At 38.9% G+C, this 24,428-nt stretch overlaps 1 protein-coding gene across 1 annotated transcript in view; it reads left to right on the forward strand.

Moving 5' to 3' along the window:
- Positions 1-4,638: 4,638 nt before the first annotated feature.
- The window catches only part of LOC122183475 (aminopeptidase O (putative)), a 103,854-nt gene continuing 84,064 nt past the window's right edge, over positions 4,639-24,428 (forward strand). The window contains exons 1-3 of the mRNA XM_042877444.1: positions 4,639-4,722; positions 15,178-16,136; positions 20,178-20,344. Of these exons, the coding sequence (XP_042733378.1) occupies positions 15,331-16,136; positions 20,178-20,344 (973 nt within the window). The 5' untranslated portion in view covers positions 4,639-4,722; positions 15,178-15,330. The remainder of the gene's footprint in view (positions 4,723-15,177; positions 16,137-20,177; positions 20,345-24,428) is intronic.

Raw genomic sequence — 24,428 nt, forward strand, 5'->3', positions numbered from 1 at the left:
CCCCCCCCCCCCCCCCCCCCCCCCTTGGTGATGATTCACTCCATTAAACTTTGCTGGTGAATACTAGCTAAAAAGGTTTTCAATGAGCTGATCTCTCTAACAAGAACAATGAGTCCCATACTTTCAGCAAATAATTTTTGTTTCCTGCAAGCAAGATCACAATACTAATCTGAGATGTGAGAGTAAGGCCATAGATAAATGCCAAATTTAGAAATTGTATCAATAGCTATTTCTTACAAGTGCTGAACTGCTAGCAGCAGTAACTGAATCCACTTAAGTTTCAACCCTGAAAGCAATGTATTTTAAGTGCTGCATTGCTCCAAATACATATACCTAGAACTAAAACAAATCCTTTCGCTTAGGATTCTCACAACACTTCCTCCTTAGTTTTCCTGAGTATTGTACCCTGACTAATGGGAATGTAACATCTGCACAAAAGATGATGCTTGCATTCCTTTTACTATAATTCAAGAATAATCACACCTGCTTTCGGACACGGAAATCTATTTGCAAATTTCTCAGTTTAGGAAGGAATCTAGATTTCCTGCATGCCTAGAAATGAAACAGAGAATTCAACTTGGTGTTCTGGAAGGTACTCTCAAAATTTTTCCACTTGCCATAAATAATTACATGTTCATGGAGCTAAACAAAAGGAGAATCTGTCTTTGCCAAGCTATGGTTAAGGCATTTATTCTGGAAGATTAGATTTGAAGCCTTATTCCAATGAATATTTTATTATTTTTCTGATACCAGAAAAGCTAGGGAGATGTTTCCACTTCCTTCTTCCCTACTCCATAGGCTGGCATCACCAAGAAGCCTGGGCATCTGCAGACTGGGAATATATAAATCACATAATCACAGAATCACAGAATTGTAGAGGCTGGAAGGGAACTCTAGAAATAATTTAGTTCAATATCCCTGCCCAAGCAGACTCCCTACACCAAGTTGCACAGATAGGCACAACCTTCAGTATCTTCAGAGAAAGAGAATCCACAATTTCTCTGGGCAGCTTGTTCCCGTACTCTGTCATGCTTACTGTGAAGTTCTTCCTATGCTTCACTTTGTGACCATTTCCCCTTGTCCTATCATCATGCACCACTGAAAAGAGCCTGGCCTTGTACCTTTGCCCCCCACACCTTAGATATTTATAGGCATTGATCAGATCCCCTCTCAGTCTTCTTCTCTCAAGGCTGAACAGACCAAGGTCTCTCAGCCTTTCCTTGTAAGAGATGAGCTCCAGGCCCTTCACCATGTTTGTGGCCCTCCGCTGGACTCTTGCCAGGAGATCCCTGTCTTTTTTGTACTGGGGAGCCCATTCTGGACACAGTACTCCAGGTGAGGACTCAACAGGGCAGTGCAGAGGGGGAGGATCACCTCCCTCGACCTGCTGGCCACACTCTTTAATGCCCGCCAGGATGCCATTGGCCCTCTTGGCCACCAGGGCACACTGCTGGCTCATGGCCAACCTGCTGTCCACCAGGCCCTCCAGGTCTCTCTGCACAGAGCTCCTCTCCAGCAGGTCGTCCCCCAGCCTGTACTGGTGCATGCGATTATTTGTCCCCAGGTGCAAGACTCTACACTTGCTCTTGTTAAACGTCACCTGGTTCCCCTCTGCCCAGCTTTCCAGTCTGTCCGCATCGTGCTGAATGGCAGCACAGCCTTCTGCTGTGTCAGCCTTCCTGCCAACCTTGTATCATCAGCAAACTTGCTGAGGGTGGACACTGTGTGCTCACAGTCGGGTCATTGATGAAGATGTTGAACAAGAGCAAACCCAGCACTGACCCCTGCAGAACACCACTAGCTGCAGGCCTCCAGCTGGACTCCGCACTGATGATCACAGCCCTCTGAGCTTGGCCTGTCAGCCAGTTCTCCACCCACCTCACCATTCACTCACCTATCCTACACTTGCTCAGCTTCATTATCAGGATGCTGTGGGAGACAAAATCAAATGCCTTGCTGAAATTAAGTCAGACTACATCCACTGCTCTCCTGCCATCTACACATCCAGCACTGAAATCATAGAATGCCACCAGGTTGGTTGTGCAGATCTTCCCGATCTTCCCCTGGTGAACCCATGCTGACTACTCCACTCCTGATAACCTTCTTCTCTTCCAGTTGCTTGGAGATGGCATCTAGAACAGGCTGTTCCACTACCTTTCCCGGGACACAGGTGAGATGGACTGCCCTGTAGTTTCCCTGACCCTCCTTCTTGCCCTTTTTGAATAACAGACACTGGCTATCCTGCAGTCTTTAGGCACCTCTCCCATTCTTCAAGGCCACTTAAAGATGATAGAGCGCAGTTTGGCAATCACCTCTGCCAGCTCCCTTGGTCCTTGGATGCACCCTAATGGAGCCCATGGATTTATGCACATTGATGTTGCCAGGACGCTCTCAGACCATCTCCTCCCTCACCAAAGCAAAGCTTTCCATTTCCCCGACTCTCTCCCTTACCCCCAGTGTCCAGGATTCCAGTGAAGTCTTCGCAAGGAAGGTGTTCAGTATCTGCCTTCACAGCACCCCCCATTACAAGAACACCCCCCTCATTTAGTAGGGGACTCACGTTTTCTCTAGTCTTCCTTTTACTGTTGGCATACTTAAAAAAAGCCTTTCTTATTATCCTTTATCTCCTTTGCCAGACTCATTCCAGGTGCACTTTAGACAACCTCCTTATATTCTTCCCAAGTGTTCAGATGTGTGGGAATATGAGAAAAACTGTTCAGAGCAGCAGCTGTGGAGCAAGATAAACAGTACGAGAACCAAGGACACCTTTGAAGAACAAAGAAAGTCTCATGGATCTGATTGGCTAAGCGTCTGTGTGAATGAAGAGTGTTTTGCAGAATGCTCTGTTAACATGTGTAAATAGAATAGCGCTTAATAATAAAGTGGACTAATAGCTTTTAACCACACTGATGTGCTGTTATGTCTCTGACCGTGTTCCTGAAAGTCCAGAGTCTTCCCCATGCAGATCCTTTTTCTACATTTCATGGACCTTCTTCTTTTCTTTGAGTTTATGCGTAAGCTCCTTGCTCATCCACACAGATCTCCTGCCACCCTTCCCTGATTTCTTACTCATATGGCCACACCAATCCTGAGCTTGGAAGAATGTTGTTCAAATGCCGACTTGCTCTCACAGGTTCCCTTACCTTCTAACACCCTAGCACATAGGATTGCTCCAAGTAGGTCTCAAAGCAGAAAGAGTCACAAAATTAAGCACCACAAATATAAAGTAAGTATTTCTTGATTTTTACAGCTGTTGGCTGCCTACCTCTCCTAAACTGCATTTGATTCAGTGCTGGCACTGTTGGATATTTTTTAGGGATTATTCCTTTTGCAGACAGAAGTAACAAAATAATTTGCTTGTTTTAAGCATCCTTGGTTTCTTCAGCAGCCAGCTAACAGCTCCAGCACCCTGTGTGCTCTGAGACAGAAGCAAGGTAGCTGTGAAAATAGTTAATCAATGATAAATTGCTTCAGGAACTTAACTATTCATTGCCAAACTAAGTGACAGAATGAAGTATCTAGATAAATTTGTTTTGTGAAAATAAATAAGTTGCTGACACCAATGGGATTTTTGCTATCTTGAACAGTAATGATAGTGCTCTGTCTGAATGTGCAAAAAAGTACACTTTTGCATCTTGTCATCCTAGCATGACTGCAAAGAGCAGTACCAGTAACCAGGCAGTTCTGAGGCTGCAATCTGTCATCAGCTGTCTGGAAGTTTCGATTCTTTTTCTTTATTGCTTATTCCTTGAGAAAGCAAATTCAAACTTAAATTTGTATGATGAGGTCTGGTCTGCTGATAATAAGCATGTTGTTCTTATTTGTATCATGCATTGTAGGAAGTTGCTCTTGGAGTGGCTGTGATTAAAATTGTAAGCCTACACTCGGAGCAAAGCTTCTGAAATATCACAGAGAGGGACACAATTTTGGCACATCTCTGTTGAGAAAAATGAAGCTACGTAAAGTGTATCAGTAGGGAACTAGGCCTTAGAAGCTTTCATGAAAGAGGTGGTATTATCTTCTAAACGATGTTGACAAAATATGAAGACTGATCAGCTTTTAAGAGGATTGAAATGAAGAAAGCACAGGGACACCTAAAAGATGTAGAGAAATTCATTAACTATATCCACATACAGTTGGAACCCAACATTTGGTGGTGCGGCAAACGGTATAGCATGTTAACAGCACTATACTGCATCATGTGAGTGCAAAAATATTGATGCATCAGAGTTATTTAGACATTTAGAATTAAAGCAAAGGATTAGAATTCCAAAGACAAATGATTTCCTAATGACAAATACAGGTTTTTTATTTTTAATGGGCTTGCAAAATGAACAATTCTGGGGATCCTTTTGTTTGACTACCTGGTTTCATAACAGGATAGCAACGTGGAGTCACCGCTGTGTGGCCACACATGCTGAACACCACGCTGCAGCCACTCCTCTGCTAATGTGTATGAGTCTGAAGGATGCAGCTGGGCTAAACCTGTCAGCAGAACCCTGGGTCCTCGGACATAAGAGAAACCGCTCCCTACAACGAACACCACGCCCCTCCAGGACTCCTTGAGGGGGCATGGGCGGGGCCAAGCGCGAGGGGCGGGGCGATTACCATTGGGCCGCGCATTTGGGCGGGACCTGGGGGGCGGGGTGATGTCAATAACGTCACCCATATGCGCCGCAGCTGAGCTGGAGGACAGCGTGGGCTCGGTGGAGAGCGTGCTGGGTAAAGCTGCAGAAACGGGCAGTCGAGCTCCCGGGGCGGCGAGGGGTGGTATTGATAGCGATCGTGAGTAGTTGTCTGTCTCGCGTGTGCCGGCCTTCTTTCGCCTCCAGCCCTCAGCCCGGTACCCGTGTTGCGGGAGTAGCGCGGTGCCCGCCGGGGTCCGAACCGCGCTCCGTGGGGCCGCCGGCTTTGCCCTACAGCCTTCTGCCGGGCCGGTTGGCGCAGAGCGCTTCTGGAAGTCTAGAAGGCAAAGTTGCCGCTCCAGCTTTTTGAGTAAACTTGCCTGCAGTAAACAGGAGAGCGGTGAAAACGCAGTCAGAAGCAGTGGGCAATCAGCAATAAGCTCTAGTCTCTCGTTGCTACTGACCTTATTTGCTTTTCTTGTTAAAAGCTTTTTATGCAGCTTGAATCCATGCCCTTCTTGTAAGATTGTTGCTAAGTGTAACTTCCTGAAAGAACTCGACATGTGATATATTAAAGCTTTCAAGGTGATTAACAAGTTGTTCTGTTCACTGGTTTCTTCTAATGCTTGGAAGCATGGAAGGTAAAACTAGTACCTTAATAAATGGTATTTTGTAATTCATCTGAAGATTTTTGTGTTATGTAAGTCAAAAGTAATGCCTCCTTGTTATTTCAATGGAAGTGACAGCAAAGAGCACAATAACACTATTTGGTAGAGCAAATTGTCAGCTACAAAGTGCTGTTTTACAGCATTGTCACCACCATTAGCTATGCATTTTTGCCAGTGATGAACAAGAGTTGAAACATGTAGATGTTGTGCTAGGAATATGGTTTAGTGGGCAGTACTGGTGGTAGGTGGACAGTTAGACTAGAAAATCTTTGAGACCTTTTTCAACTTCAATGATTTTATGAATTTGTGTTCTATTTATAGAAACATGCACCAGCTGTTGCTGCTTCTGTAACGTACTTCCCACCACTTCACTGTGCTCACGTCCTCTGGTTGGTCTCTGTAAATGTTCAGCAAGCATCAGTGAATGTCAGTGGGTGATTTTTTTTCTGCATGTAGGAATTCATTGATGTTCTTCTGTTTGATAACCACTTCCATGTCAGATGCTATTTTGCTAGACTGCCCCTGTGCTGCCATCTGTTGCATGGAAACAAAGTAGGGTGGAATATGGGTGGGAAGCCTCAGCCTCTACTGTCATACTACAATCATCTGCCACTGATGTCATGGGCCTGAATAATAACATAAGAGGCATTACTTTTGGAGCACCCCTTGTAGTTGTGTGTGTTATTTCCTTCACTCACAATGAAGCTGAGTTTTACAGGTCATGCTGACTTGCAGGAGTAGTCTATGAGTGTCAACATTGGCAAGAGAAGATTGCTTTTTATGTTTCCAATGTCAGGAAAATAACTTTTCACATTGCAAATGGTATTTATAAATGGCAGCTGCACTGAGTTAGAAACAGTCAAAGAATCACAGAATGGCCAGGGTTGGAAACGACCTCAAGGGTTGTGAATCTTCAACCCCCTGCCACATGCAGGGCCACCAACCTCCCCACTTAACACTAGACCAGGCTGCCCAAGGCCCCATCCAACCTGGCCTTGAACACCTCCAGGGATGGGGCATCCACAACCTCTCTGGGCAGCCTGTTCCAGCACCTCACCACTCTCTCTGTAAAGGATTTCCCCCTCACATCCAACCAAATGTTCCATCCCTTAAAACCTTTTCCCCTTGTCCTGCAGTTATCAACCCTTTCGAAGAGTTGATTCCCCTCCCCTCTGTAGGCTCCTTTTAGGTATTGAAAGGTTGCAATGAGGTCACCCTGCAGCCTTCTCTTCTCCAGGCTTTTTTTTCAGGCTTTTATTTTTCAGTCCTGTCTGCTTTGCAGCCATGTTTTTTTTTTGTTTTTTTTTTTTAAACCTGGAATCTTTTCCCAGGTTTGCATATGACTCAAGCTTGTAGTAAGTATAAATGCAATGTTATCCAAGTACCATGTATTGCTTCTTCCTTATTTCCCATTCTTTGTGTTTTTATGCAACTCATTAATGCACAGATAATCAGAGTGACTCTATTCATATTGGCCAGCATCTGCTATGCTTATTATTTGTTCCTTTGCAAATTAAAATATTAAAATGTATAACCATACTGTTAGCTTGACTGACATTTTTATGATTTATGAAGTCCATTCACTATGGACAATGCATTGAATGTGAGGTATATTTTAAAAATGCACTGATCATTTGTTAGTTCTTTATGTGTAGAAGTATGAATTAAAAGTACTTTTGAAATGGTTGTTAAAACTTTACACTACCATTAGTGTTCCTAATATTTTTTGTAATGCTTTCAGTTCGACTAGTGAACATGCCTTTCTAAAGGTGAAGTGCATCAACTTCAGAAAAATGAAATCCAGATATTGTGTACAGAATATACATAAAAATATTGCAGAAGACAATGCATTACAAAAGAAGTATCTCAATAAACATCTCATAAACAGTAGCTCTAGTATCTTTAGTATGTAATTCTTTATGTAATTCTTACTCTTTTCCTATCTTTCCTGTTTACCTGCCTTCTCTTCCCCATTGTTCTAATTTGTGATAACTGCTGGGCTTTCCCTTCCCCGTCTCCTTAACTGATAATGAACTGGTTAGGAACCATTTGACCTTGATTGTGTCTCAGTCTCACTCCGGGTATATCAAAGAATCTCCCCTCTTGCTCTGATAATCACAGCAAGAGAGTTATTAAACAGCATAGCTGAGGCAGGATACCTAACAGTGAGAGTGTTGTCCCTCCGGAGGTGGCTGATGTCTGTAATTCTTGGGGATGTAAGGATTAATTTTGAGTATTTGCATTTGATTGATATGTATGTACTTCTCCAGGAAAACCACTCCGCATTTTGTGACTTAAGTGTATTGTTCAAACTTTTTATGTGTATCTTTCGGGGATTTGAAAAGTAATTTTGAGTATTTGCATTTGTTGGATATGTGTGTCCCTCTCTTGGACAATCACTGCATTTTGTGACTTAAGTGCATTACACCTTAGGTGTGTTGTTTAAATTTTTTGTGTGTGCACCTCTTGGGGATGTGAGGAGTGATCTGAGTATTTGAATCTGTCAGATACATGAGCCTCTCCCAAAAGATCACACTGCATTTTGTGAGATGAATGGTAGTGAAGCCACTATGGAAAACAGAAATATGTTGTTTGATCTCTTAGGAAAGCATGGTTCCATATGCATGTTATCAGGGGTATATTGAGCACTCCAGAATTGGCATAATTTTCAAAGTGCTTCTGACTGTGTTAGTGCTTTGCAAAAAGATGCTTGTTCCTGAGCTGGAAAAGGAAAGTTGTTTGTATGTACACTTCTGGGTACTGCTCTGCTTGCAACCGCAGAGTTCAGAGAATTATAGCTTACAGCAGAAAGCCAAACTAGACAGTTGCTATGGAACGGACAGAGGAACTTCTGTCAGGGAACAGAAAATTGCAAAAATTGGTAAAAGCTTTGCAGAATTGGGTACTGGAAGTTGAAGGGCAATTAGAGAATGAAAGACATGGTGAAGTACTCTTACAGGAGGCCCTGAAGGAACAGCTTGTTTGCAAGGACGATAATAGCACTAGCACTTAAAAGCCCTCCTAAAGGAAAAAATCTATCTTCTGGAAAGATTGGATGAAATAAAGGCAAGGCTACATAAACCAGAAACCTTGGCAACCCAATTGCATCTTTTGATAAGAACCAAATATTTATACAAAAGTGGTGACTAATTAAATCCTCAGATGAGTATTTAGAAGATTACTTTTTTTTTTTTTTTTCTACTGAAGTAGCAAAATTGAAAAAAGATTTTGACTGTTCCCCTAAGGAACTGGAGATGGAGTATATGTGGAGGGTTAGCCTTACTGGTGGAGACAAGGTACTGTCCACTAAAGAAGAAGCTTAAGGGTAGTGGTGGCTAGGAGTATTTTTAACTACTGGTAACAGTTGGGCACCATGGTAAATGGAAAGATTGGAAATGCGCAGAGGATTTCCAAAATGATCAGCAAGGGTATTGCTTCAGCAATTGAGAGAGTATGTTTTTTATGTAAAGTGAGAACCGTAATTGCAGTTTATTCTATTAACTTGATAATGAAGACTAAAAGGAAACGTGGAATGAATAGAAGTTTATTTATAAGGGTATGTTACGTAGCTTGGTCATAAAATAGAAGAGTATTTCAGTGGGAAGATGATAAAAAGATAAAAACAGTGAAACCTGCATACTTTGATGCAGTTATAGCTGAATGCATACAAGTGCATTCCACTATATCAGCATCTGAAAGATACACTATATATGAGTACAAAGGTAAGACTTTCCATCTAATGTGTAGGTAGCACAGCCAGTTTTTCTTTGATTAAATTTTTTTTAAAAATTATTTATTTATTTAAGCCCAATTTCCCTTCATATCTTTCAGATTCCTACTCCTTCTCTTGATCAAAGTAAGGAAAACATTGAGGAACATGATCATAAACTGTTTGGGAATGCAATTCATCAGAATTTGTATTCAGTTAATCAGAAAGAAAATTAATGGAGAATGTTGTCTTGGAGGAGCCAGGCCCAACTTGCAAATTTGTGCAATGTTTTGATAAGCTATATGTTTGTATTTGTAGTTTGGAATGTTTTCCTTGAATATTTGTATTTTTATTTTTGTACATTTTTGGGAACACTTGATTACAGAAATAATAGAAGGTGCATCTTGTCTCTATTGGAATCAAAGGGTGAATTAAATCATTGTTTGCTACCTAATTTTTTAAACCTAAATTATTACATAACTGTAAAAGACATTACAGTTCAATTAAAGACGTGAACATAGGGTTTTCAAGCATATTTGATTGTTGCACTTTTTGCTTTTTCTCTTAATTCTTGCTTGTCTCTTGTACTTGCCCTTACATATTTTTTGCTTCTGTGAGTGCAAACTTTCTGTCTCACCTGACAGATTTTTTTTTTTTTTTTTTAATGCTGAACCAATGCGGGAAGCCTGCTTAGATGCTAGACTTTAAACATAATACCAGTATATATTTTTTTACGGGACTATTGAAATCATTATATTGATTGAAAGCAAAGTTAGAGGTTAATGGCATTTAAGTAAATATGGAGCTATAACTAACTATGTGTACCTTTTTTTCTTGTTAGCTTGCAGGTTTTTACAGCGTCTTTCTAAAGAAACTAAAATAACAGATTTCTTATATATCTGATACTGTGTACTTCACTTTTGCTGAAGTGCATTGTTTCTGTATTAGTTTTTACTTGTCTTTTTTTTTTCCTTCTTGATTGTGATTTAATGTGACTTCTTTGTCATTTTCTAGTTCACTGCTACAGAAGTTTGATATGTAGTCATTAACTACTGCCTTGATTTTTTTTTTTTTTTTAATAAGAGAAGGCCTATGTGTTTGGGCCAAGTAAACAGTTCATTCCTGTCTTTTCTTCTTGTATCCAGTATCCAGTTTCTAATAAGCCACACATAGCTGTACTGACTAGATATCCATTTTGTCTGAAACACAAACATTTATACATGCACTTTAATTTAGTAAAGTTAGCTTAAAAATGTTTAAGACAGTGGATCTGCTTGCCTCATATCATGTTAAATTCTTCTATAAAATGGCCCAAATTGAACATTTTGATTGTCTTTTTTTCTCAGGTGACTATCATATGCATGCTTTTAAATATTTTTCCCTGATTGCCTGTTTTTTTATGTTGCAAATGCTGCATTATAAAACAACAACAACAAAAAACACCAACAAACCAAATCCAATGTTGGTTATCATTAAATTTCTTTTTAATATAGCAGATTTAAGTAAAATAGTATTAAAAAATATAACTGTTTCACAGACTTTTTGTTCATGGATTTATTACTGAGGTAGCAACTGACTTCATCCTCTTCCCATCCTCCCCCCAAAATATCTTTAAGGATCATTTTCTTCTCAGCCTTTTGTGTACTAGCGTTGATCAGTAATTCTGATTCATATCATCGAATATCTGCACCTCTCCTGTAGGAAAGGTTGGGAGAACTGGTTTGTTTAGCTTGGAGGAGAGAAGATTTCAAGAAAATCTCATTGCGGCCTTCCAGTACTTAAGGGAGCATGTAAACAGGAGGTGGTACAACTGTTTATGAGGATGAATTGTGATAGGACAAGGGGGAATGGTTTTAAAGTAAGACAGGGGAGGTTTAGGTTAGATATTAGGAGGAAGTTTTTCACACAGAGGGTGGTGACACACTGGAATAGGTTGCCCAAGGAGGCTGTGGATGCCCCATCCCTGGAGGCATTCAAGGCCAGGCTGGATGTGGCTCTCAACAGCCTGGTCTGGTGGTTGGCAACTCTGCAAGTAGCAGGGGGGTTGAAACTAGATGATCATTCTGGTCCTTTTCAACTCAGGCCATTCTATGATTCCATGATAAAACTACGTGAAAAATAAATTAGCTTCAGAAAGAGTGATACTGTCTCAATACAGTATGCACATATGCATATATCATTTAGATATGCACATATCATTTAGTCTGCAAATTTCTTCTTAACTTGACCCTAAAGCAAAAGAGCAATGCTTTATTTGTTCTCTTGTTTAAACAATGTCCGTTCTTTATTTGCTCTTTTCAACCTGCTTTTCATTTAGTTGCTCAGTTCAATAACAGCAAAAAAGCAACATAACCAAAGCCAAAAAGAAATAGCTCTACTGAATACAAAAATCACAGAATCAAAGGGGTTGGAAGGGACCTCCAGAGATCATCAAATCCAAGCCCCCTGCTAAAGTAGGTTCCCTACACCAAGTCGCACAAGTAGGTGTCCACATGGGTCTTGAATGTCTCCAGAGAAGGAGACTCCATGACCTCCCTGGGCAGCCTGTTCCAGTGCTCTGTCACCCTCACCGTAAAGAAGTTCTTGCGCACATTTGTGCAGAACTTCCTATGCTGCAGTTTCCAGCCGTTTCCCCTTGTCCTGTCTCCACACACTGCTGAAAACAGTCTGGCTTCACCACTCTGCCCCCCACACCTTAGATATTTATAGACCTGGATCAGGTCCCCTCTTAGTCTTCTTTTCTTGAGGCTAAACAGACCCAGTTCACTCAGCCTTTCCTCATAGGAGAGATGCTCCAGGCCCTTCACCATCTTTGTGGCCCTCTGCTGGACTCTTTCCAAGAGATTCCTGTCTTTTTTGTACTGGGGAGCCCAGAACTGGACACGACTCCAGATGAGGCCTTACCAGGGCAGAGTAGAGGGGGAGGATCACCTCCCTCGACCTGCTGGCCATGCTCTTTTTAATGCACCCCAGAATGCCATTGGCCTTTTTGGCCACAAAAATGATGGTTTTTCTATTAAAAATATTACCTACGTAATTCAGTATATTATGGATTGTAGTTATATCTGCAAGACAAGATAGATAGGTCACTCCAAAAGTAATGCCTCCTAGTAATTTTGACGTGGAGTATAACAGATAATAAGAACAAAATAGCACTATTTGATAGATGAAAATTCTCAGCTACAAAACACTATTTTTCAGCACAGTCAGCACTATTAGCTATGCCAGTGGTGAATGAAAGCCTGTGTATGCTGCATTCATAAACATCTGCACCAGTGGAGGTAGCCCACTGTCACCACTGCTGAAACATACCATCCACTGCCTAACTGTGCTCATATCCACTGTTTGGTCTCCAGAAAAATTCTGCAAAGAAGCATCAAAGAATGTCACTAGGTGCCATTTTTCCAGCATGAAGGAGTTCAGTGACATAGACTTGCTATGCACTTCCATGTTAGATGTGATATTCTCAGACTGCCCCTCTGCTGCCATCTGTCACATGGCAGTGACATGTAATGGAATATCGGTGGAAAGGTTCAACTCTACTGCCAGCATTCGCCTCTGATGTCATAGGACAGTGTTATGAAATTGGAGGTATTACTTTTGGAGCAGCTCTCAGCATTTCCGCTTCCAAGATAACTCCTATGTGAAGTTACCTTTTGAGAACAGTATTAGGAGGAAATATGCATATAATCATAGGATAAAATTTTGTGTGGATTCAGTGACTGTTGCTCAGCACTTTTAAGAATTAGTTATTGATATGACTGCTAAATATGAATGTTCTTCCATAGGTTTACTCTCACATCTCACACTAGAATTATGATCTAATGTTATATTAAGAGTTTGGGTGACACGGGTAGGAAAAGCCAAATGTGATAGAAGTAGAATGTAGCTGTCTGTTGAAAATACATTTTAACGTGAATAAAATGTAACTTGTTAAATCATATTTCACATGCGCAGGTATGTTTTAATATAGCTGCCTACGTGTAGTTGAATGTTCTTGCTCTTCGTGAGTATTAGGTGTATAGTCCTTTGCTACTTTTGGATACTTACTAATATCGTAGAAGTAGGTGTGTTTAAGTTAGTGGAATTGATATTGGGCAGATATAGCCAAAGACAGTTTTAGCTTTTTTTGAAAGTAAGTATTTATTTATTTATTTCATAACATCAAGTTCTCTGGTGTCACAGACAGACCTGGATGCATTGCTCATGTCACAGCATTCGCAATCTTTGACTACTCTACTGATTTTCCCAGTTAGATTTTATGGCAGGAAATGGTTTTAGTATCCATGTGCTTGTTATGAACATTTATACAGCAAGTTGAGATTTTCTGAAACTTCTCTTTATAAGTACTTTTTTTCCTTTTTTTTTCTTTCTTTTTTTTTTTTTTTTTTTTTTTTTTTTCTGTTTTCCAGACTTATTTAAGTAGAAATAAATCACTATTATTATATTAAAGCCCAATATACACAGCATGTGTACATGATGGGTACATGATGTTTTACTTTCCCCTATTTATTTGTTTTTCTTGTTGTTTGTTTTTAATTAAAACTGGAAAAATGAATATGTACAAAGAGCAAAGCTTAGTGAAGTCACTGGTGCTCTGCAGGGGCTTGTGTCTTTTTTTTGATCCTATAGAAAGTTAAATTCTGAAAGTACACAGGTACATCAGCGCAAGATGTGAAATGTTTTCTTCTAAATATGTAAAGTTTGAAAAGAAATAGAAAACTGTTATGATCAACAAAAATATAATTCAGAGAAAAAGCTTAGGAAAACCTTCACATAAAGAACAGAGAAGTATCTGCCAGCATTAGTTCCAAAAATCAAATGTCTCTTTCAGATAATCTTCAAGTATTCTGAATTTGCTGAGATATTTCAGTGATTCTTTGCATGTGGATTGATATGAAGTGAAAGAAAGATTTTTCTCTGCTTGACTTCAAAGACATTCCTGTAATAGCTGTTTCTGAGTAGAATAGAACATTCAGCGAAGTCCCTTTTGCAATGCTTTGTGTGCTTTGTGTGAAATTAGTTCAGATTGCAGTTTAATGGTTTCATGGCCTGAGCCTTTCACTTACTGATAGCATACAAACAAAATAGCAAGTCTAAGGGGAGACTAGGTTCTCCTCTGTGCTTACTTTAAGAACTCTACAAAGAACAATGTTGGACACTGAAATCTATATTGACTCTGAAACAATAAACCAATGACTCAAGCCAGTATCTGTTCACTTAAGGTGCTCAAAAACTTAGCTGTGTATCATGAGAGCATCACTCATCTGGCAGCGAGAGAACTACAAGTTTTAGCACTTTCTTGTTTCTTTCTTTGACTTCTAATCTAGAAAGCAGTCAAAAAAAGGACTGAAGTGTGATAACCATATAATTTCAGCTCAGTGGTTGTAGCAATCAGAGAATGCTTGGCAGTTAAAATTCTGTGATGAAGTGCTTGCAAAAAAATATTGATGTATTTTAATATGTTCTTGCTTTGTATTATTTGCATATTTTCTAGTGAAAAACCTTTTGTTTTCTGTAAGATGCTATTATCCTGATTGAATTTCCAGCAATTAAGATGTAATCATATAACTTAAGTATATAACTATAAATTTAAAAAATCTTTATGAACCATCTCCTAAGAATGCACCCACGGTAAATGGACTCATTTTCTTGTAATTTACTAAAAATACTGATATGAGAGTGGTTGACATGTGGAAAGTATATTAGTCCCTGCTGTTGCCTTGTATTAATCAGATTGTTACTTGAAGGTTTATAACATATGAAGTGATGTAGCCTCATGCTTCTTTGAATCGTAGCTGAAAAATGATCTTCTGAACTAAATCATATGATGAAAGTACAGGAACCTGAAAACAAATAACACTAATAAACTTAGATGTTGCAATATGTATCTTAAGTATTTTTGAGGGTGAAAAGAGTCATCTACAGGCCTTTTAGTAAGTTTGTTTCATTTTATAACAACTGTCTAAAGGTACATTGACTTTGGATATTCTCTGAAAAATAAAGCCTTCTTAATAGCAAATCCTGAAGCAACTAGATTGATCTCATTCTGTGGAGACGCTATTTGGCTGTACTACTTTTAATAAAAGCAACTGGACTTTTTAGTACTTTTCAAAATGCTTCGAGTTGTGGAGCAATTATCTGACTTGGTTTTGTTTTTTGCTTTTTCTTACAGAACGAGAGAAGTGAAGGAACTACAACTGATTTCTATATTGTAATTTGATCAAAATGTTTTTGCACTAGAAGCTTGAACATTCTTGCTTCTTATGGAGGCGTTATAAATAACAAATGGCTAAGGTTCTGTAAAACTTAACCACCAGTCTGAAACATGGAGACGCAGCTAGACCCCACGAAGGATGACTTGCCATTAATGGCCAACACTAGCCACATGCTTGTAAAGCACTATGTTTTGGACTTGGATGTGGATTTTAAAAGTCGAGTTATAGAAGGAATCATAGTTTTATTTTTGGAGACAGGGAGCAGATACAGGAAAGCCAGTAGTACTGGTAATAAAGGCTGCCAGTCACACCTTAATGAAACCTGTAAAACTGGGACATCAGAACCTTGCCATGTTTCTGTGTCAAATGCAAGTGTCTTCTCATCTGAAGCAGAATATAGTGATTTTGCTGTCTGTCGTAAAGGTGAAAAAGATACTTCTGATAAAAACGGTAACCATAGCAACGAGAAGCAAACTTCTGGGATTTCTAGTTCAAAGAATTGCTGTGACAAAGAGAACCATGGGAACAAGGATTTTCTGCTGGTATTGGACTGCTGCGATTTATCTGTGCTAAAGGTTGAGGAGGTAGATATTGCTGCTGTGTCAGGCATTGAGAAATTCACCATGTCTGCTGAACTAACTGATGTTTCAAAGGAGTTGGAAAATCTCAGAAATCAGATTGTACATGAACTTGTGGCTTTACCTTCGGATCGCTGTCAGGAACAGCTACACTATTTCACTTGCTGCAGCCAGGCACCTGGCTGTGGAGAGCTTGAGTTTACTACTAGTTGCTGGAGCTTGGAGATAAGGAAACAGGGAGTTCAGACTCCAACAGACTTTCCTCATGCTATAAGAATACGGTACAAAACCAAACCTGAGGGAAGATCTGTTACATGGACTACCGACCAGAGTGGCAGGTATGTAGATTATCTGAAAGATTTTGCACTTGTTAATTTTAAACACAAGTATGAGAATGTTCATTTGTGTACTGCTGAGGAGCTCTGTGAAAATGATGAGCATTCCCTTTCACTGTATCTCTTGTGTGCTTGGTTTGAATCCTACTCTATTCTGCAGAATAACAGATAAACTGTGCTCTGGAGACTCCACAGTGCTTGCAGACCTCAAGTCTGCCTAAATGATTGTGCTTCCTCAAACTAAATGGGAATAAATAATTATTGAGTATTGGGGTAAGTGTGCGAAGGAAACAGGAGATCAGCATTTTGAGGGAGGGAGATATATGTGACAAGTTATTTTCACTTTAGTACTTTATGTTCTCTTTCCTTTCTAACTTAAACAACAATTCATACCACATAAAAATCAATATGCTGAACATTTAATAAAATATCTTCACAGCTAGTCTTTTATCAACACTGTACCAAGTTTACAGATTCAGTCTTTTCCGCATAAATCTCTCATAATCAACTTTGAAAATCTTCACCTCTTATGTAAAATACACTGATGTTGGCAAAGGAACTGCTTTTTTTTTATCTGGCTTTTATGAATGTACATAGTGTTATACAGAAATCTTCAAGATAAGATTTTTGTGTGAGTGGATCCACAATTCACTCTTGACTTACACAACTGTATCTGTAATGTTCAAAGGTGGATTTTAATAACTATTATTTCTTTAAGTCTGTGATACTTTGAAATTGGGGACAAAGTTGGAAGGTGATGAATAAATTCTGAATAATACTTCCTTTTCATTCCTAAAGTAGTGATGTATGGTTACGTTTCATTTCAGTTATGCTAACATAAATTAAGAGTTTGCTCAGAGGCACCTATGTATTTAGTTTATTCTCTGGTAAACCGTGATCGGCATAAAGCCCAGTAGTTAATTAGTTAGTGGATAATATTCATTAATTCCTACACTTCCCCTTCTCTCCTCACTCCTCAATACATTATTCACAATATAAGTGCAGGAAGTTTAACTTAAGATAATCGTTAGTTACAGAAATTCTGAATTTTGACTGAAGCACAAGATAGTATAATTCTCAGTAAGTCTGTTACCATGAAGCTTTATGGATTAGTGGGTTTGGGCACATTCAGGTATGAGTATGCAAACCTGATGCAAACACATCAGGAAACTCTTCTCTTTTCAGTACAGGAACTAAACACAGATAATTTCAGCATTTCATTGTATGTTCTTTGATACTAAAAAATCCTTAGATAGGAGTTGGATGATGGAATGTAAAAGCCATGTAAGCACTTCTTAAGACCAGCTAAAGCATCAGTTTGTTATCAACTGTACTCAGTTCTGGTGAGGCCATACCTTGAGTTCTGTATTCAGTTTTATGCCCCTCACTACTAGAAAGATACTGAGGCTCTGGAGTGTGTCTAGAGAGGGGCAATAAAGCTGGTGAGGAATCTGGAGCACAAGTCTTATAGGGAGCTGCTGAGGGAACGGAGATTATTCAATCCAGAGAAGAGGAGGCCCAGGGGAAACCTCAATGCTCTCCACAAATGCCTGAAAGGAGGTTGTGGTGAAGTGGGAGTTAGCCTCTTCTCCCAGGTAACAGTAATAGGACAAGAAGGAATGGCCTCAAGTTGTGCCAAGGAAGGCTGGATATTAGGAAAAATTTCCTAAAGATTGGTCAGGAGTTGGAATGGGCTGCTGAGGGGTGGCAGAGTCACCATCCCTGGAGGTGTTCAAGAAATGTTAAGTTGGACTAAGGGACGTGCTTTAGTGGGGAAATATTGGAGGTAGGGGAGCAGTTGAACTGGATGGTCTTGGAGGTCTTTTCCAGCCTTGGTGATTCTACTATTCTGTTACTTTAAATCCAAAATACAGTGCTATACCTGCCACTATGAAAAAAAACCTTATCCCAGCTGATACCAAGACATGCAGCTTGCAAATTTGCCTCTAATGGGAGATATTTCCCACTGTTTTTCTGACCTACTTGCTAGCACTTCTAGTGCTGTCTAAATTAGTTACTGATTTTGTTGATATTAGTGAGAAAACGGAATGGAATTGGAAATCTTTGTTTAATGAGGGTGTGGGAATGAAAGAGTATCTTTGATATGAAAGGCATCAATGGAAAAGCATGACAATGAAAGCTGGGTCCTAATCGTGTACTGACCTGTGCATTGTTTACTTTGGCACACATGAACAGGTCAGTCTGTTTGGACTGAGGTTCAGCACATTCATATGTAATCATTTTTTTTTTTTAGTTTGGTGCCCAAATAGTAGATAAATAGGAAAGATAGATAAGTAGGAAAAGATAAATTATGGAAAGGAGATGAGTTGAATTCTTGGAGTATATGATTCACCTATGATTGCTATGGAAGAAATATACTTTTAGAAGGTATTAAAGGACAATTGTGCAATTTTGGGAAAGTTCAAGAAAGATTTAAAATTGTGCTGATTTGAGAGGTCCCCAAAATGGAAATAGTTAAACTGTGAAATGAGCTCTTAAAAAAAAAAAAAAAAAAAAAAAAAAAAGTGAAATTCTGATATTTGTTTGACCAATGTAAATGCCTTTTCTTTAAAAAACATTTTATACCCATCTAGCTTGTTATCTTCGTACTATCTTACTGTTAGATTAAAATATTAACACATTTTTAAAGAATTCATGAATGTTTTTTGACTTTATGAAAGCTATACATGTGAATACAGCAAGCATAAATGTATAATTAGGTAAAAATGCAAATACAGATGCAAGTAAGCATATGTAAATGCTTTTGTTTTTGAGCTGCAGTATTCAAATGTATATCACAGATGTAGCTGAAGTACTTAGTTACTCATTTGTTATAAATAATCTTGCATTTCTGTAATGGACAGCTGAAGCATATGAGGCAAAAAGCGACATGGTACCCAAAGAGGTGGCACCTAGCATAGCATGATGGACCAGTAAACCCCTAAAATGGGAGAAGACTCACTGGTTATGGATATGAACTTCTGAGTATAGCACAGAGTATGACTGGCCGCAGCTGTCACAAAGAAAGCTGACATCTCAGAACAAAAGGGGCCATTGTGTGATCTTTGTTTTAGATAAACAGCTGTATGGGTTGAGTAGATCGACTGCTGATGTACATGTTTCTCCCTGAATTCACTGAAAGATTGTTAATGTCTCCCTGAGTCAACTGGGTCAGTATGGGGGATTAAATACATGGCAACATAGCGTATAAAAATTAAACAAGAAGAAGTTGTTGAAGACAGCTAGTAGGCTTGCACTATCTTCATTCCATGTATTCCTTTCTGATGGCTGTGAATGTCCAGCACCATAGTGGTGAGTGTGTTACAGGCTGGTAATAGGAATCATACTGATATTGTGATTTGAACTGTGTATTGCAGTAACTGTATTTTAATAGGGGGAAGTTAATTTGTTCTGTGTTTCCAGTATATATTATATCACTCTTCTAAATCAAAATTGTGATGTTATATCAAATATCATCAAAGAAGTAATTTTGATATTAAACACTACACCCTACATACATGGAACAGACCTTGGTTTCATGCTCAACTTATTTGATGTGACCGGTGCTGCTGAAACGCAAAGAACAAGTAGAAAATATCCTCTTCTTGGCCCACTGCAACAGTTCCACATCATTCTTGTGCTGAGAGCCCCAAGCCTTCACACAGAACTCCAGATGGGGCTTCAGGAAGGCAGAGGGAAGGCGGAGGAAGTGTCATAAATGTCAGTAAAGGCTACAATGTAATCCTTAGAAGATAGAAGCCTTTCTTGGCCTTATGGTTTCAGCTTAGAGCTATTGTATGAGACTGAAAAGCTAATGCAGAAAGTTCTTTTGTGGTTTATGTAAAAATTATTGTTGTATTTTTGCTTTTCTTTATCTTGTCTTAAATGGCTTAAATGGAACTTTGGTTCTTGTCAAACAAGTTTGAAACCTAGCTGAGAAAGTTAAGTATAAAAGCGACACAACAGTATGTTTGATCTTTGACAGAAAACACAATTGAGTCTTTTTTTGTAACTCTGCCACCCATCTCATTTCCTTCCATGTAGGCCATGTGTTTATACGATGGGATCACCGATAAACAACAGAGCCCTTTTCCCGTGCCAAGAGCCACCCATTGCCTCCTCAACGTGGCAAGCGTCAGTCCGAGCATCGGCAGGCTTTGTTGTATTGATGAGTGGTGAAAACTCAGCAGAACCAGTCCAGCTTCAAGAAGGTGAAATTTATTTTCTACAGCAGTGTTTTCAGTAGCTTTATAATTGGATATACAGCTTAAGTAATGACATTATTTTTGAAAGGATGTAAAAGCACTTAAAGGATATCTACAAGTAATCTCTATGTGGGGTTGCCTATTCAAGGTCTCAGTAAGAATTAGTAAGAATTTGAGAATATTTTACAGACTTACTTTTTCCAAACCTAGATTTCACTTGTTGTGAATGACTTTATTTTAATTGCTGTGTAGTTGAATGTTTGACAGATAAAGTACTGAATCGGGCTCTTGACAATCCAAGCCTTAATTAATTAAACTTTCAGTGTCTGTTCTTCAGTCCAAGTTGTAGCTTAATGTGGCAGTAATTAAGAGCTGCCACTGTATTGTATGTTTCCTGAAAAATACTGAATAGATGAAGAATATCAGTTCCGTACTCTGAAAATCTGGTGTTTGCTTTTTGGGTTGGTTTTGTGTTTTTTGTTTGTTTGTTTTGATTTATTTTTTGTTTTTTGTTTTTTGAAATTGGTAGATAACGCTATCTGCAGCTGAAAGCAACCAAGCATTTTTCTGTTTTATTGGTTACTTCATTCTTTAGACCTCTGTCTGCACAGATAAAGAAATTTTTATGGCAGTTATCAAAATAATATAAAGGATGTCTTGCCACCATTAGTTTTGAAATTGTTTGAGAAGCACGGTCAATATTTTCTAGTGTAAGTAGTTTTGTTGTTAGACCTTTAAATAGGAATCCTGCTTTATGGAAGTGGTACTCATTGATGTTCAGTGAAAAATTAGGATTTTCATGCATCTCAATAACATTAATACTTAGAATTATCCTTCCTTAGTTAGGCCTAATTTAAGTACTAATTGGTCCAGTACTGGGAGAGAAGTCCTAGATTTCTGTTTTATTCCCACTTTCCCTCTGACAAACAAAGTAAACTGGATTCGTACAGCACCACTGTGGCATTAACCAACATTAATCAGTAGAGCTGCAGAAAGTGCAAGCTGTATTCAGGCTGCAGACAGAAGAAGAGAGCTTAACTTTTGCACAGAGAAATGGAGATAAGTTGAATGGGAACATTTTGTGGGGTGAATCCAACATCCATCTGGTGGCTATATACACTGATTTTTTTTAAGTTTTTAAAGTTTAAGTCCCTAAATAAATGTATTCATTTCCGTTTGCAATGGAGAAAGTTTGTGCTCCTTATGTTTGGACAAGGCCCACCACTCCACAGCTATATACTCTAGTTGTAAATAAATGAAATAAAGATTATAGTCCTTGTATCTTACCCATTCTGATAAAAGAAGCTCTTGGAACTCAAGGAAAGCCAGCCTCAAATGGAACTGTTTTGGAAGTCTCCATTCTGAAGTAATATAAGATTTTAATACTTAAAATAATTACAATGATTACAAGGCAGGATTTAATCCTTACAGCAGTTATTTTCAACTGTAAAACTGTATATGAAATGACTAACTCTTTTCACTTATTCCTGTCCTGATGAATTGCTTTGCTCAGTTTCACTCTTTCCATAATTCACCCCTCAGGCAAAGTTTAATAGTTGTTTTTAGCTACTGCCGTAGTGAACTGACTTCTTGTATAATCATTCAAAACTGCATATAGTGATAAAATAAGTTAATCTCTCAACACTTGCAAAAAGGGGCTGATGCCTATATTTAGATACGGCCAAAATTTTCTTTAATGGGAAACATATAGAAACATTTGGATACTGAAAAGTAGCGTAGGCATACTTTTGATGTATATAATTTTACTTCCTTTTGGCCAAAAGAATTGTAGACTGTATAGTAGTTCTCTGCAAAGGTTTTTATCCTGTGAAAAGATTGTTCAATGAAGGCTTATGGAAAAGGTTAGAATTAGGTGCTTGTGGAAAAAAAAATCCCCTCTAAAGAATCAAATTTATATTTGAGAGGGGAAGAATGAATAAAAGTATCCTTAATTTGAGAGCCATCAGTTTGCATTGAATTGTCCAATTATTTTGGTCATATGTAAAGCACGTTTCAAGCCTTGACTCTGCTGCTGAAATATGGACAACTGCTATGATGAGCTTCTCACTCATTTGGGCGATAGTCATTTCCTGACACGGTATTAAGAAATTGTTCTTGATTTCAGGCTAGGAGAACAGTTCTGCCGTTACTGTATAATTTATTTTTATTCACACTCCTGCCTTGCTGATGAGTTGTTACCTGTACCTTGGTGGTGTCTGCATAGTGTAAAGTATTATGAAAAGAAAGGATTCTGATGTGAATTTCTAGAAATAAAAACCTGTGGAAGATTTTTAGGCAACATAAATGGGCACAGGCCAGCTAAAATCAATATTCTCTTAATCAATTCACTAGTTGAAAAGTCTATATTGTGAAATAATTATTTCCTCAGTAATAATGCTTTGTGACTCTAGTTTAAAGAGTCCATTAAATGTATATGGTGGTACTTGAGGCCGCACCTCGAGTACTGTGTTCAGTTTTGGGCTCCTCACTACAAGAAAGACATTGAGGCCCTGGAACGTGTCTAGAGAAGGGCAACGAAACTGGTGAGGGGTCTGGAGCACAAGTCTTATGAGGAGCGGCTGAGGGAGCTGGGATTGTTCAGTCTGGAGAAGAGGAGGCTCAGGGAGACCTCATTGCACTGTACAACTTCCTGAAGGGAGGCTGTGGTGCAAAAGGGTCTGGCCTCTTCTCCCAGGCAAATAGTAGGACCCGAGGAAACGGCAAGAAGTTATACCAGAGGAGGTTTAGGTTGGATATTAGGAGAAACTTTTTCTGTCAAAGGGTGGTCACACACTGGAATGGCTGCCCAGGGAGGTGGTGGAGTCGCCGTCCCTGGTGGTGTTCAAGAGGTGCCTGGATGAGGAGCTACGAGATATGGTTTAGTAGCTTGTGGTACTGATAGGAATGGGAGGGTGATTGGATTAGATGATCTTGCAGGTCGTTTCCAACCTTGTGATTCTGTGATTCTGTGGTATTAAGAGAAAAATTAATTCTGGGGAAAACCGCATTTTAAAATGCAGTTGATGGAGTGTTGAAAATGACATCAGTGACCATATCGTTAACGGATTGGGACTTAGTGGCCCAAAGTTGGCCTGTCACCATGTGGAGAATATAAGAGTTTTTAGTTTAAATTCTTGTAGTAGTTGTAATCAGTAAGTCCTGTGTCCTGTGTCAATTCCTTTCGGAGAAGTTTTGAGCTAAACTTGACTGAAGTGAAGCAGCAAGACTGTCTTTAGGTTTTTTCTTTCCCTCCCCCCAGGATGGCATTCCCAAGAGTGTCGAAGATTCTACTTACAGAGCTACATGACACACAGGACTCTTAATTTGTTCTAATTTTGTCATGAAATAAGAGTTGCTTGATTTCTTTAAAGGTAGTAAATATTATACTCCAATAACGCTCAGAAACTTAGCAATTAATGACTGCCTCATTATCAGTGTGCTTATATACACAAAAAAATAACAAACAACTTTTAGATACCTGCTTGGAATTGTGAACAATGTACAGAATAGATGAGGAGAGAAAGGAAAGCAGTGATATTGTCAGGAATGATTTAAAGACAAAACACAAAGCTCAGGTGCTAATCTAAATGAATTCTTAATGAGTTTAGGAATCCAGGTTTATTAGTAGGCCTGTGCTGTTGAATAGGCTGCTCGATATAGATCTTTTCACTTTGCAACTTTGCAGGGCATATTAAATCTATCTAATTTAGAATTTTGTCTTTAGATCACATCTACCAGCTTTTCAGGGAAAGTTAAATGAAAACATTTTATTTATTTATTTATTTATTTTTACATACAATATGTTGTTGCTATACTGCATATTTATAAAATCGCACTGGCAGAACACCAAGATTTATTTTAAAGAATGGAGTTCCCTAGGAAAAACAAGCATTTTGGCAGTTGTTAATTAATTTATTCTGAATAGAACTAGGTTAGCTGAATTTTTGTTTCAAGATCATATTTTTAATAAGTGCGTAAGCAGTTAATAAGAGAGCAGCAGCAAAGATTATACCCATTGGCCTTTAAACAGAAATCTGCATTCTGCTTCATAAATCTACATCTCTAGGTGTACAGATGCTTTGACCCCATG

Source organism: Lagopus leucura, unplaced genomic scaffold, assembly GCF_019238085.1.
Source record: "Lagopus leucura isolate 7727_CA_CO unplaced genomic scaffold, USGS_WTPT01 Super-Scaffold_100018, whole genome shotgun sequence".
NCBI lineage: Eukaryota > Metazoa > Chordata > Aves > Galliformes > Phasianidae > Lagopus > Lagopus leucura.